This window comes from Capsicum annuum, chromosome 9 (assembly GCF_002878395.1).
Source record: "Capsicum annuum cultivar UCD-10X-F1 chromosome 9, UCD10Xv1.1, whole genome shotgun sequence".
In the NCBI taxonomy this organism is placed as follows: Eukaryota; Viridiplantae; Streptophyta; class Magnoliopsida; order Solanales; family Solanaceae; genus Capsicum; species Capsicum annuum.
The window spans coordinates 19,248,587-19,263,965 of NC_061119.1; the positions used below are offsets into that span (position 1 = coordinate 19,248,587).

The 15,379-nt window shown below is 35.1% G+C and overlaps 1 protein-coding gene across 1 annotated transcript in view; it reads right to left on the minus strand.

Moving 5' to 3' along the window:
- Window positions 1-14,938, minus strand: part of LOC124887042 (two-component response regulator ORR21-like) — a 53,578-nt gene extending 38,640 nt beyond the window's left edge. Inside the window, exons 1-4 of the mRNA XM_047396206.1 lie at window positions 14,794-14,938; window positions 13,697-14,089; window positions 13,451-13,527; window positions 12,360-12,941 (exon numbers count right to left, since the gene is read on the minus strand). Of these exons, the coding sequence (XP_047252162.1) occupies window positions 12,360-12,941; window positions 13,451-13,527; window positions 13,697-14,089; window positions 14,794-14,938 (1,197 nt within the window). The remainder of the gene's footprint in view (window positions 1-12,359; window positions 12,942-13,450; window positions 13,528-13,696; window positions 14,090-14,793) is intronic.
- Between the last annotated feature and the right edge of the window lie 441 nt (window positions 14,939-15,379).

Here is a 15,379-nt window from a genome sequence, read left to right on the forward strand (position 1 = left end):
TTCATGGGACTAATATCCTCGCACTCTATCTTGATTGTCTTGCCTAAACTTTGGCACTGGTGCACTCATTGATGATGGAGCTGAGGCTGGAAACTTCTAAAAAAAATTGAGATAGGTTACCACCTTCTGACCTTAGATAAGAAAAACTACCTATTATGGTGCTCTAATTTTCTCTTTCCCTCTCCTTATACTTCTCCTCCTCAATCTTCTGAGCATGAACCATGATTCTAGATAGGTCCAGCTCCTTAATTAACATGGAGGTCCTACACTTTATACCCATACTATCAGATACCCCAGATACGAACTTAATCATTCTGGACCAATTCTCTGCCACCATAGAAAGAGCATACCTCGCCAACTGAGTGAACTTGAGCGAGTACTCCTTTATGCTCATATTACCCTACTTCAAGTTAATGAACTCCTAAACCTTAGCTTCCTACAACTCTTGTGGAAAGAACCTGTCTAAGAAAGTTGTGGCAAACTCTTCCTACTCTACCAGCCCTGCATTAACACCAAAGTCCTCCTTTAACTATTTAAACCAGGTATGAGCTACATCCTACAACTGATATGTAGCCAACTCTTCACTTTTACTCAAAGTGACGCCCATGATATCTATCACTTTCTACACCATGTCCAAAAACTACCCTTGATTTATTCGAGTGAAATCTCAAATCCTTACTACAGTTGCATTTGCCCCTAGATTAGCTGGGGCAATAGGTTGGTGGTTGTTCTTAGCAGCTACAGAATGGGCTAAGGTAGTGAAAGCATCCCTAAATTCATCATGAGAAATATGCTCATTCAAAGGATCTTTCTTAACAAGTGGGGGTGCAGGATGATCCCAGTTCCTTCTTCCGTTGTTTCTTCTAAGAGAAATTGTCTATAAATTGAATCAAGTATAAGTTAGAAAGAGGGATTGAATAGGGCTCACTCTCTTTCACATGACATAAACACTAAAAGAAGGGAAGCTTTCCTAAAACGTCTCATAGCCTCTTGCCCATAAGTGTAGAATGCTTAACACCCATGCAAAAGACTCTACTCAACACGGCTTTCAAAATCCATTGGAAAATTAAAAACCTTAGGCTCTGATACCAAGATTTTTCATGACCCGAGGCTATCCCTCTAGTTGCGATAATGGTGCTTATGGTCACAAGTGACCACAAGCTAACCAATAAGCTGGTACCTGTTGTGAGCACTGAATAATAAAGAAATTAAATAGTATATGTGAAAGATAATTAGATAAAATACTATAAATTAGAAATACTAAAATATGTAATACTGATATGTCTGAAATAACTGATAAATATTGAAAGATCTGACTGAAAGTCTAACTGATTGTCTAAAAGCCTCTAAACAACATGAGAAATTGATGAGACAAACCCCCAACTAACTCCGACTGACAAAACATAAGGAACTACTGAAAAAATTGAGAAAAAGATATTCTGTCCTCAATGGATGAGGATTCACCATTACTGCTGCTGGGTAACGCTGAGCTGTGTAAGAACGGCTGGGAAACTGAACGTCCGAACCTATATTATAAGACAACATAGCGCAAAGAAAAGTATCTAATTAGTAATTTTAATTAACTAGTATGTGCGATAAGAATTGACTGAAATACATTAGATAACTGGGCACAAATGCATAAAGATGTAATATATGAGAATGCAAGACAAAGTAAGCACGTTACTGGTATATTCTAAAATCTGAGAGACTTAAATCTATGTAACTAAATAACTGATAAATCTAAATACATGGTCAAGAAAACCTGAGCTGGGTTACACTGACATACTGACTAAAACTGTGGGAGGTATAATTTAATTGATATGCCTCAATTTGAGCTAATTGAGATCCAACCTGTAACACCAGGTTGAAGGTTGTCAGTACCGTTCCATGGGTACTAACGCTAGATGTATGGATCCATTAATCTAATCTCACAAATTACTAGGGAGTCAGTCCTAAATTAGAGGGTGACCCATAAGAGAGTATTAGCCATAAATTGGCAAGTGAAATCTCATTATCCTACATTGGCAACGTAGTTCTGAACATAGGGTCTACTACTAAGGACCCAATCCTAACTGGCAGGTGAGCCCCTATCCATAGGTTTGCTAGACATTAAATCTTACTCCTAACTGTACTGACACTAGTACTGAACTGAACTAAGTTTAAGAGAACATTACCTCTTATGTTGCTCATCATGATTATATCAACTGAGTGAAATAATAATAATATCCATGGTTTAACTGAATCATTACTTGAAAATCTGAAATCATGTAAAACACTAATAAGTGGTAATCCTACAACTCACTTGCACTCACTATGCACGCATACTACTATGTTTTGTGTTTGAAAATGAGACATTCCCAGGATTTACCTACACTAATATCCTATTTTTATAGATATAGAGATTAAATATTGAAAAAGAGAGCAAAAGAGTGCAATAGAAGACCTGCATTTGTTGAACCTCAGGTACCGCAGTCGCAGCTAAGACCGCCTGTCAAGATGATCATCCAAGTGCAATCTCGGTAGCATTTTTCATGATTAGGGGCAACCTCATGCGATCGCAGTCATGTGGGTGTATGGATATGGGAAGTTTTGTACTTTCTTCTAGACGAACCCAAGACTATATATAGGAAAAATCCTTTCTCTTTAATGGGGTGCTTACCTATTAGATAGTGGGGAGTTCTAAGATTGAAACCATAATTTGGGAAAGTTGTAATTAACTTTGGAGACTCGAATTTCTTAGTTACTTTGTGAACAATGAATACTTTTGATGACCCACATGGCATATTCTCTTTACTTTCTTCATGAGTAGCTAAATAATTTAGTCTTGGGATTATATTGAACTAGAGTGTAATTGTGTGTGGGTATTGTTGTGTTTGCATGGATTTTAGCTGTTGCGTATGGATTGTACCATTTTGTGAGCTTATGAGTTAAAATTTGATGGGTGAAAACTCCAAATGTCTAAATGGGTTTCATGACTAAAATCTCTAAGCTCTAGAAAACCTTTATCATCCTTGAAAGAGGGAATTATATGACTATTAGGTAACCTATAACATCCTCAAAAGAGGGTTATCGTGGGACAAAGCAATGGTAAACAACTAAGACTATGGTTTAATACCCTTTGAAATCTTAGAATAAGTGTTTAGGGAGTGTAAATCATGTCAAGAGCATCATCCTAGAAATAGGGATGCTTGGTTGAGGTTTTGGGTGGTTATATAAACTCCACACCAGTTAGGTGCTGGAAAGAGCCAATGGGTAAAATCGTTGGGATTTTATTAAAAGATTGACTTCAATGATCTTCGACCTAGCCTATCCATTAATTAATAACTTAATTCCACAATAAACAAACATTATCTCACATGCTTTACCTCTAAGGCTACATAATCCCAAGATATCACCAACCCTTGAGTTCAAACCTAAGATAGCATTTACCGCCTACTTGTTGAAGTGTTTGTGAAAAGTTTTCAAACATTTCCCCTATTTATTTATACATGTTGTTTTTATTAGAATTCTTGGTAGCTTTGTAGTAACTTGAGCACCCATAGGTTTAAAGTCTATAGCATTTACTCTTTAAGATTTGACCCCAATTTACATTGGGTTACTTAACAACAACCGCCTCTCCTCTCAATCATGGGAGTGAGTTAAGCATTATCAAAATGGTGCCATTGTCAGGGAGTGAAGTGTAGATTTTACTTGTATGGTGTTACCCTTACTTGGGAGAATTCGGAGTGTCATCCTTTATTTTCCTTGTTGTTTTTGAATCGTTTGTAGGTAATTATAGCATACGCGAATTCATGAGTGAAGGCACTAATCATCTGGAACCATTTGATGATACTTGTGGAGAAAGAAACTTAAATTATGGGGGTCATGTAGGCAAAAATTGTATCCCACCTTATCATAGGGGTGGGATTCCATAAGACTAGTACCATGCTTTATATGTTGCAAATAAAAGGGTTATACGGGGGTCAAGCATATGTGAACCCGTATGCTCAGTTAAGGAACTTTTTGGAGGTTTGTACACCATTCAACATTCCACGTACCAATCAAGAGCCCTTTCGACTCCGTCTTTTCCCATTCTTACTAATGAGAGAAGAATTTTTGTGGTTCCGCTCACATCTTACGACTTTAATCACTTCATAGAGTGAACTCACAAAGAAATTCTTAGACTAATACTCCCCTCCCTTCAAGAACTATCAACCAAGAGATGAAATTGCGAATTTTATATGAAGGAACGGGGAGCCACTTCATGAAGTATGGGAGAGATTTCATACAAGCTAGCCAAATGCCCAAACCATGAGATTCCAGCGAAATCGCTTCCCAAATATTCTACCGGGCACTAGATTATTGTACTAAATAGTAGTAAACAATGTGACGGAAGGGTATCTCTTAAACTTGCATTTTAATTCGGCTACAAAAATATAAAGAGAGGTATCTAATCAAAATTTTAAATGGCATACCCAAAATTCCAACATTTCCAATAGATTTTAACCCAAGCCCATGGTTAGCAAAGAACAACAAAAGTGGGGTGACGAGCAGGAGGGAACCTTGGCCAAGATCTTAACACAACTTGATCTCCTAACCAAGTATGTCATAGGTTCTAAACCAAAATCCCATGGCGAGGATGAAGGCGTTAGAAGGATGGGAGAAAAAAATTCAATATTTAGCAAACCACTCAGAGGGTTCTCGCCCGACATATCATAGGCAAGGTGGGAATCAAGTTTGGATGAATCAGGTTAGTAGTCGATATTGGAGAGAGTGGGATCATGAGGATTGCTATTTTGTGCCTCACTATTATCGTACTTATAGCAATGATTCAAGGTCCATTGATGCCGATAGATGTGGAATAGAGGATATCCTTACGAGAATTTCGAATAGAGTTGAGGGAACAAATAAAATAGTCCATGAATTAAAAAAGGACTTCTTTTCACTCTCTCAAATTGTGGTGTCTCATTCAGCCTCTATCAAATAGTTGGAGATCTAAATAGGACAAGTCTTTCACACGGTTAAATGTTACACCCAAGGGGGTCTCCATTAGTGACAAAGTTCTTGACCCCAAAAGCGATGATAAAGTTTTGGAAAATTGTGTGGAAGGTGAAAAAGTAAATCAGGAGCTCTTGAAAGAAGACTTGGGAAGAAAAATTCCCCGCACTAAGCCAAATGAGAAGTTACCCTAAAGCTTAGTTGACAAAGAGAAGAGAGTGGTAGAAAGACTTTATGAAAGTTCAATTGATAAGGTAGAGTTTGATAAGTGGGGACTTATGGACCCTCCTTGACAAAGTAATTAAAAATAAGGTCGTCCCATGACTCTAACTAAGGCGCTATGTGGGAGGAAACCCACAATTTCCACGTGGATGGATTATATCCTTTCTATCATATTTTTGTAGTTTCCACTTAAATAAATCATGCATGTTGTGATAATATAGAGTGTTAAGGATAAGCAGGAAATATGAATAGGGAAAATAGGGGAATAGGCTTACCCTCAGTTACCACGATCGCGGTCACGCGGTCACAAAATGTGATAGACGTAGAAGCATGTCTGCAATAGTGGTCAACCAACCATGATCGCCACTCCAACAACTAATTGATACACTAACTGCTCCTCCCCTAAATTTTCTCTCACTCTTGTTAAAGTTTTTGTATGAAGCAATGGCACGATCTCGAGGAGAATGATGACAATGCCGAAATCGGTAATGATAGCGATCGTTGATAGGGTTTTAGGGAGCACCCTTATCTCTTTGTTATCCTTTGTTGTTTATGCAGTAGGGACACTGCTACCTATTTAGTTAGTGGTGTTCCTCGATTCATTGATTCCCTATTCATTTGATTTGGGCTTGTATTGTTGATATGCCTGCATACTGTTCTACTCTATTAGATGTTCCTTAGTTTTATTTGGGTTGTAATATTCAGATACTTTAGCAGTTCCTACACTTGCATTAATTGCATACTTAATTATTGAGTTATTATTTTATTTCAATTTTAATGATCGAGTCATGATTGAGTTTTTATCAAAGGATGCAAGGGAAGTCTAAGTACCCGTGGCATTGATAATTTGGATTCGCATTTACACCCATTGGATAAGCCTTAGTAACTACATGGAATTTAGGCCATACTATAGTTTGCAATGTAAGACAATAACTTGGTTTGTTGCCATAATTAGCAAATTATGAGTGGTTTGGGTACAAAAGCAAACAACCCTCTCCATCTGAAATTTTGTAAAAATCAAAGGCATGGACGTGAGCAACCTTATAAAAAGATTCTCCCTCTTATTATGACTCTGCAAGTTGACTACGGAAAAGTAGGGAATATTTCATTCTTGTATCGAGCTGGTACAACAAATGAACACCCTTCACATAATTCGCATGTTGTGTGTGTGAGCTTAATTTTCTACATATCATGTATACCTGTACCATCTAGAACTTGCCCCATTAGTCTTTCCAAGATAATTATTGATTGTTCTTGGTTGGGAAAATGATCTTAGGCAATCTTGTGATTTTAGAGGCCCACTTTAGCCTAAAAAGCCTACCAATACATAGTAATTACCACTAGTCACCCTTTTTGCACCTTGGGACTTTTGTTTGGCAAACACGTTATAAGTCGTGACCCTTCTATTTATCCTCTCTTGAACCCTATCCTTCTTGAACTTAATAATAAAATTAAGGCTAAAAGACTAAGTTGGGAGTGATGGAAAGAAAGAGGAAGTGTAGTTGAGCCACGAAGTCATAAAAAACGCCTTTGAGTTTAAACAAGTAAGTATTTTGCTTTGAAGGAAGGATAGTCCATCAAAAGTATGAGTTTCATGGAGCTTGATGCAATCATAAAAAGTTAAGAAATGAGGTGAAAAGACTTTGGGTAAAGCAAAAGAGACAAACTAGGTAAAGAAATAAATGAAAAAGAAGTGGCTCAATGAGAAATAAGTAATATGAATTTGATGTAGAAGTTCAACGAAGGTATAGCCTTATTGTCCTAAATTGCTATCCTACCCAACCCTAAGCCTTCATTTCAAGCTCAAAAAGCCCTTAGTGATTTCGAACCAAGTGTGGTCATTATAGCGGTGATTGAAAATGGAGACAAGCCTATGGCATGATACTTGTAGACTTGGAGAATTTCTTGAGATGGTGAGTGATTGCACTTAAATTTCCTTGTTCCATGATTGATAACTAGGTGTGTGAACCCTTCTTTCTTGTGAGGAGGCATGTGGACTAGTTAAGGTGCGTGATTTTATCATCTTCCCCAAAATTAGATAAACGGAGGTATAATATGATTGTAGTCAAACATGCGAGTCATTTTTAGAGTGTTGGTAGTTGTCACATAGTTTCTCCCCAAAGTTCATTGTAGCCTTCGTCACTCTATTTTATGATGAGGGGCATCGCTAAAATTCTTCTATCCATGTGTGAAAAGCTTTTTAGGGTGGCAACCAAGTTGGAGTCTTTATGATCATTGAGAATATAGTTGGGGGCATACATGGAGATTGTTTCATTAAAAAAGGTAGTGATGCTTAAGGACAAGCAAGAGTTTAAGTTGAGGGTGTTGATAAGTGGTAATCCTACAACTCATTCTCTCCCGTTAATCATGCACACTTCTATGCTTTGTGTTTCAAAATGAGACATTCTTAAGATTTAACTACACTAATATCCTCTTTTTGCTTATATAGAGATGAAAAGATAGAAAGATGTGGATTGGAGCTTAAAAATGATTCAAAGGGCACAAAAGAGTGCAATAAAAGACCTACAGCTGGTGAACCTTAAGTACCACGGTTGCTGCTAAGACCGCGGTCACGGTCAGTGAAGATGATCATCAGAGCGCGACCGTGGTCAACAAATGCGGTCATATTTGCTACGATCGCGGACAACCTCACACGATCATGATCATGTGGAAGTATGGACCTGGGCAGTTTTACAATTTCTTCTAGATGAACCCAAGACCATATATAGGAAATACCCCTTTTCTTTAATGGGGGGCTTACCTCTTAAGATAGTGGGGAATTCCAAGCTTGAAACCGTAATTTGGGAAAGTTGTAATTAACTTTAGAGACTCAAATTTCTTAGTTTCTTTGTGAATAATGAATGATTTTGATGACCTACATGGTATCTTTCTCTTTACTTTCTTCATGAGCAACTAAATAATTTAGTCTTGGAATTATATTGATCTAAAGTGTGATTATGTGTGGGTATTGTTGTGTTTACATGGATTTTAGTTGTTGTGTATGGATTTCACCATTGCTTTAGCTGATGTGTTGGAATAAGATGGATGAAAGCTCCAAATCTCCAAATGGGTTTGATGAGTGAAAACTTCAAGCTCTATAAACCCTTTGTCATCATCGAAAGAGGGATTTAAGAGAATATTAGGTAACCCATAACATCCTCGAAAAAGGGTTATTGGGGGACAAAGCAATGGTGAACAACTAAGCCTATGGTTTACTACCTTTTCCAATCTTAAAAATAAGCATTTAGGTAGTGTAAATCAGGTCAAGAGCATCATCCTAGAAATAGAGATGCTTGGTTGAGGTTTTGGGTGTTTATATAAACTCCACACTTGTTAGTTGCTCAAAAGAGCCAACGGATGAAATCGTTAGGGTTTTATTGAAAGATTGACCACAATGATCTTTGACCAAGCCAATCCATTAATTAACAACGTAATTCCATAATAAACCAAGATTATCCCGCATTCTTTACCTATAAGGATACGTATCTAAACCTTGAGTTCAAACCTAAGATAGCATTTATCGCCTACTTGTTGAAGTTTGTATGAAAAGTTTTCAAATATTTCCCCCATTTATTTATACATGTTGTTTTCATTAGGATTCCACGTAATCTTACAGTAACTTGAGTATCCATCGGTTTGAAGTCTATAGCATTCACTCCTTGAGATTCAACCCCAATTTTCATTGGATTTCTTGACAACCACTGCCTCACCCATCAATCATGGGAGTGAATTGAGCGTTATCAAACATATAGGTATTGGGTGTTCATCACCCGCCAGCACTGATTGGCCAAAAAAATATGATACAAAGCTTTAAAACTATAGTACAGGATCATGGTTCAAAGACCCATAACATAGCCATTTCATAAAACATGTGAGAATCATGAAATTGAACATAAGAATGGGATAAATATAAGGAAGACAACATGATTACATGGCTAAATTCATAAATTGAAGATTTAACAAGAAATTCACATGAATATGACATGGGAAACTAAAATTTATAGCATGAAGCAACCTAACTTTTCATGGGATAATACATGAACATGAATTGAGTTTAAATGTCTAGGGAATACATGAAATTAAACTATCTTGAACATATGAAATTCCATAGTAAAGGAAAAGCTCCATATTTAAATTAAAAAAAAAAGGTTTTTTGGCTCAATGGGTGAAAGAAACTCATTGATGAATACCCACATACCTTAATAGTTAGTTTCTTTAACTTAGAAGCTTGGACTCTTGATTTCATGAGAAAGATCTTGGGTATTGTTCTCGGGAGAAGAGGAAGATTTCTTGTGAGCAATTTATAGTGAAAGAGGTTGATAATGCCCTTTTGGAAGTACCAAATCGTGTTAAGGATGAATTGGGTCGAGGAAAATGACTCAAATGCACCTTGGACACTTAGATTATATAACTATGCAGAACAAAGACACGTTTCACGCCTTTCTCTCTGCGGGAGAAAGTAAAGTGCCGCTTTGCTTACTCCGGGGGCGAAAGCAATGCGCCGCGGACCTCCTCACTATGGGAGAGACCAATGCGTCATCGCCTTATCGCATTGGCTCTCTGTTTTAGCTATCCAAACAAGTCCCAAACCTCGCCCGAAAGCCCCAAAACTCTCCCAAGACATATTTTTAACCTCCCTAAACATGAACCAACTCAAAAATCAGTATTTTAGGCTTGGGAAGGCCTAAATAAAAATCCGTAAAGTTTATGGGTCTTGAAAAAGACTAAATCCTCAACACTTAGTGTAATTTTCAAGCTTTGGACCACGTAAGTGTACAACTAAGAGCTGAATTGAGATTTGAATATTATGGGGTATTACACTGGTTAAGGGTGAAGACTAGGGTTGACGGTTCGTCACCTAGATTATGGCTTATCACCTTAGTTATCACTTTTTGGTAGACAAACACTTCTGATTAAAATGAGCATAACTTTCCACTACAATATCGAATTATAGTGAAATAGAATAAGTTGGAAAGAAGACTCAAAGATATTTCATTTGATATGTAGTAGAACACCAAACTCTTTATATTATAGGAGTAAAGATCGTTGTAGCAAGACACAAGTTGGAACATTCACTAAAATTCCATCAGTAGAAAAGTTCTCAATTTGACTTTGTATTAGGAGATTTTTACTATCTCAATTCATCTCAAAAGATGTTCCCACACTATAGAATTGATCATCACTCTTATATGATACAGAATCATTAGGTTTGAATCTATATACTAGGAGTGAGGTTTGAATTCTACACCAAAAATGCAGGGTATTACATAGTATTAGTATTAGCCTAGTCTTTTCATTTCTCCATCAGTTCAACGCATTATTTTTATCCAGCAATCCCAAATTCTCCTCCCAAACTCAAGCTTAAAAGTAAATCCAAGACAATTGGCTCAAGAATCAAGCTTAATTTCCTCCCTTCTGGTCACTAGTTTCTCTGCGTTTGGAGGTATGTAAGGATTCCTTGATTCATAAATATATTCATTTCTAATTCTCTCGATTGTCTCTCTTTAGTTATTACCTTACCAGTTATCCTTGTGACTAAACTAGAACTTGTGGAACGAAATTCGAATTTTCCTTCTTATTTGGGCATTTTCTGATTACACATTGGATTGGTGTTGAACTATAAGTCTGGTACTACTTGGGCTTATATGTGAAATGAGTGTGAGTTGGAATTCAATTCTCTCCCGAAAATTCAAGTTTTGTTCATAGTGTCAATTTATAGAGTATAATAGTGAAGTGAGGTTCAAATCAATAGGGTTTTCATTAATGATATTGAGAAATGGTTTATGGTATTAAAAAGAAAAATATGGTTGCGTGAGAGAGATTACCAGAAATGTTAGGGAGAAAATGTCGAAATATGAAATCACGTGATTCTGGGCTACAATGGTGGAATTGCCAACATTAGATATGTACCAGGAATAATTTTTAATTTAAGTTATTTATATAATTTTTTAAAGGATATGGGATATTATGTATTAATGACCCTACAATTGGGGATTTGTCTCATTTGTTTATTTTTTAAAGGGTAAAAAAGTCATTCGATAAATTTAAGGACATTTTGATAATTCAACTTTTATATTAGGGTCTTCCCACTCAAAATAATTATGATGTGTGTGTGTGAGTTTGTGTGTCATTTTTCAGAAAATCTATTTTGAAGATCAACTTCCAGCCTATCAAACACGGTAGCTAGCCTAGCAAAATGGCAAAGTTAGATGAAACTATTAACTGGATCTCAAAATATACTTCACCAACACACTATTATTTTTAAGAAAATTTGAACGAGAAAAATATTAAGACAAGCTACACAGAGATTACCTGAAAGCCAATATGGGTGTAATAATAAAATTTTTATCCCGCACAAATATTATGCTAAAATTGAAATGGAATATAATTAGCGCCACGAATGATGAGTCCCATATTTAATATATCATCAGTAAACCAAAAGGTTATATAATGGAAGGACACATGGAAGATACTAAGCAAAACAACAATTCCAATTAAGAAACTAATGATAGCTGTAATCAAACATCGGCCATTAATTCCCAATGAGAAAACAAAACAAAAATCAACCATCCAAGCCATATCGAACAAAAATAGTCTCCCAAACATAAAAAGAAGATGCACTTCTCACTTGAGAAAATAACTTTAACACTCCAAAAGAGCCCTTAGAGAGTTGTCACTGGTAGTCTGGATTGTATTGTATCATCATATTGATGATTCAGCAGAATAATTTGTTAATTTCGAAAATTGAACATTTAATGTCTCTGCCACCTACATATGTAGATTTAATATAAACTCTAGAGGTGATTATAAATATGAAAAATAATATTTATTAAAAAGGAATTCGGTATTGAGCTAAAACACTCATTTTAAAAAAAAATAAAATATTTACCTCAAAATGAAAGTAAAGATATATATATATATATATATATATATATACTGAAAAGCTTCATCAAGTTACTACCCAATTTGCTAAGAACTCATTTGATTTGAACAGAAATATTAGAGATTATAATTTCAACTAAAGACATAAAAATAAAATTTAATCTCGAGTTTGATATGGATATATAATACAAGAAAATGATTTAAAATATATTGATTTTGGCTAATAGACTAATCAAACAGGGAATATATGTAACACCAAATTAGGTAGAATTACTAACCAGATCGTCAAAGTAAACTTGATCAAATCCACGGCCTTGTTCATTAGGGAGAGTAGCACTCGGAGGTCCAAGATTGTGATTAGCCATATTATTGAGATCCAAGATATAAATACTTTGAGTGTGATGACTTCCACGGTTAAACTCTAGATTAGGCATATAATTAATGTTCCCAATAATTGGACTTTGAAGTCCTTGTGAACCCGGCATTCCAAAAAATGGTCCATATTGTTGTATTCCACCACCAATATTATTTTGAACTGGGAAAAATGGGTTATTGAATGAATTGCCAAAGGTAAGGTGGTGGGGTTGAACCTGAAATTGTGGGTGATAGAATTTTTGGATTGAACTCTCTCCTCTAGAAAAAATATTGCTTGTGCTGAGAGTTGGAAATAAAAACTCCGGACCTCTTTCGACTTGATTTGGGTTACGTTGCAAATTTGAAACACAAGTGTGAAGTCGAGGCACTATCCCAAATTTTTTAAAGAAACTTGGTTGTTGAGAACCACTTGATGATTCCTGACCTGATGAGTGAGGAACATATTTTTGCTCTCCTAGAACTCTCCAATTATTTGTACGACATTTCTGAAAGGTGTTTAAGAAAATGAAAAAAGGGATAAATTATGTATATATTTATCATTTAAACTGATTGTTATTTAGATTTGATTGAAACAATTGAAGTCATTTATAATTGAAGATATTTTTAGTGTTTGGTAATTGATGAGCAATAAAACATTGGAAATTATATTATTCATCAAACTACAAAATAATAGAAACTGACAACTAATAATTAAATTCCATCACTAAACATGTAATAAAAGTCTATCACTAATGCTATTTAACTAGTGTGTGTTTTGGTAAGTCTTTTGAGTACTAAAAATTGATCATAATGTCTAACTATTTGCTAGCAAAAGTGAACAAACATAGATATTTTGTTCTGCTTTTGATACAAAAGCGGGAATAGCTCATTTGGGAGAGCATCAAAGATCATAAAAGGTCATGTATTAGAAAATATTTTTTTGGAAACATCTTCTCCCGAACCAAATGCACACAAATGATACAAAATTTGCCACTTAAATTATTTAAAGTTTTACCTGAAGATGACTCGCTACTTGCATCCTCGTAAGATTAGGCACACACATCACCTCAAGAATGTTTTTGGGATAACAATCTACATATTCCATAACAATGTAACTTTAATTTAGTAACTATAATATTCTTAAGTCAAGTCCATTACACGAAAATACTACAACCACTATGCCTTAATGAATTCACACTATTCATATCGCTCCATATAATGAAATTACCAATAAATATATTTAATAGTGAAATAAACTTACTTCCTTCACCTAGTTGTCGCGCAGCTTTCATGAATTTTCCATGAAGATAGTCAGTCCATTCTATGCAAACCTTTTGCCTAACAGCCTTATTGACATTACTTCTTTGGGTTTCTCCTACATTAGTCTCTATCAAGTTTTTTCTACCTCTCTTTCTCTTCAACTTGTATTTTCCATTCGATCCGACATCATTTTCAGCCTCATGGATAATATTGTTACCAATATCTTCAACATGCATCGGACCTTCTCCCACTTTCACTCGTTGCATTTTTTCTCTCAATACAAATTGCCATAAATACTTCAAAATACCCCCATCAAATGGCTTTTTAATGTAAAGATAAGCTCCATTGTCCCGGGCCTTCTTCGCGAATAATTCATCATGTTCATCACTTATTACTGCGTAATTATTTTGAGAAGATTGAGATTAGAATTGAATATATTAAAATTATATGGATAGTTAATATTATACATATTCGCTAAACTTTATTTATTACAACATTAATGCTACAAAATACTTGTTTATCATATATCAAAGGATATAGAAATTACTAATCAATAATTTGTGTCACTAAACAACAAAAACTCATTGCTAATTCGATTTAATGAAGAATTATCGAAAAATCATTTAGCTAAAAATTATTTAACGATAGATTAATGGTAAATTTTATAGCTAACCTTTTTTGTAGTTTCTTACTTAAAATAACTAACTCAAGGGCAGCTCAAACAAATCCATGGCCTAAGGCAAAAATCAAATGGAGGCCTTACGTTTTTAAGAAAAAATTTAATTTTATAAATTCTATTTTTAAAATTATATAATTCTATTTAATAATTCTTTTCTATTTAATAATATCGTCAATGCATTAAAAAGTTTTTACTATATCAATCTCCTAATTGTTTTTTACATAAAAAGATTCTTTTTTCGATAAATAGTATTTAATATATTTCTTACAGTTTGTAATTTATTATTACTAAAAAAAAATCCGGCCCCTCAAACTTTGGGGGCCTTAGGCGGCCGCCTTTTCTCCGAAAGGGTTGAGCCGCCCGTGAACTAACTATACCCATAGTAGACACATAAAAGGAAGAGTAGCACAAATACTTACCGAGTGAAATTATATCCAAGTTCACAGCTTGAGCTAAGTGTTCAAAAGAAAACAGGTTCAATGAATGGACATTGATTATCATAACATCAATTTTTTCCTTTCCTTTAGAAAGTATTGTCATTGCTGCTGAAGTCGTACCAATCATAGTTACTGTATAGTGCCCTTTGAAAGTCAGTGAAGAAAATCATTCACAAAATTAACATTAGGGTCTGTTTAACATGTACAAATTCAATGATAAATTACCAGATTGTATTGCTACGATATAGTTCATGCAATTGCACATATTCATCAACTTATATTACAACCACCTGCGAAATCATAGATAAATTCACATAATTTACCTATATGAAGCATCATTTAGGATAAATTATTGGATTATATATAATATAAAAGATCATGTGGGAAGCATTATTAAAGAATCTAGAAAAAAAACTCAAATGGCCATCAATTTTCGAAGATGGCTCATATATGTCATCCGCTAATAGTTGGGCTCATTACATTTTGTTCATTAGTGGCAATAACAACTAATGTAGTTCTAGTACAATGACATTTTGCCACGTGGCTTTATCTAAACACTTCATTGCTT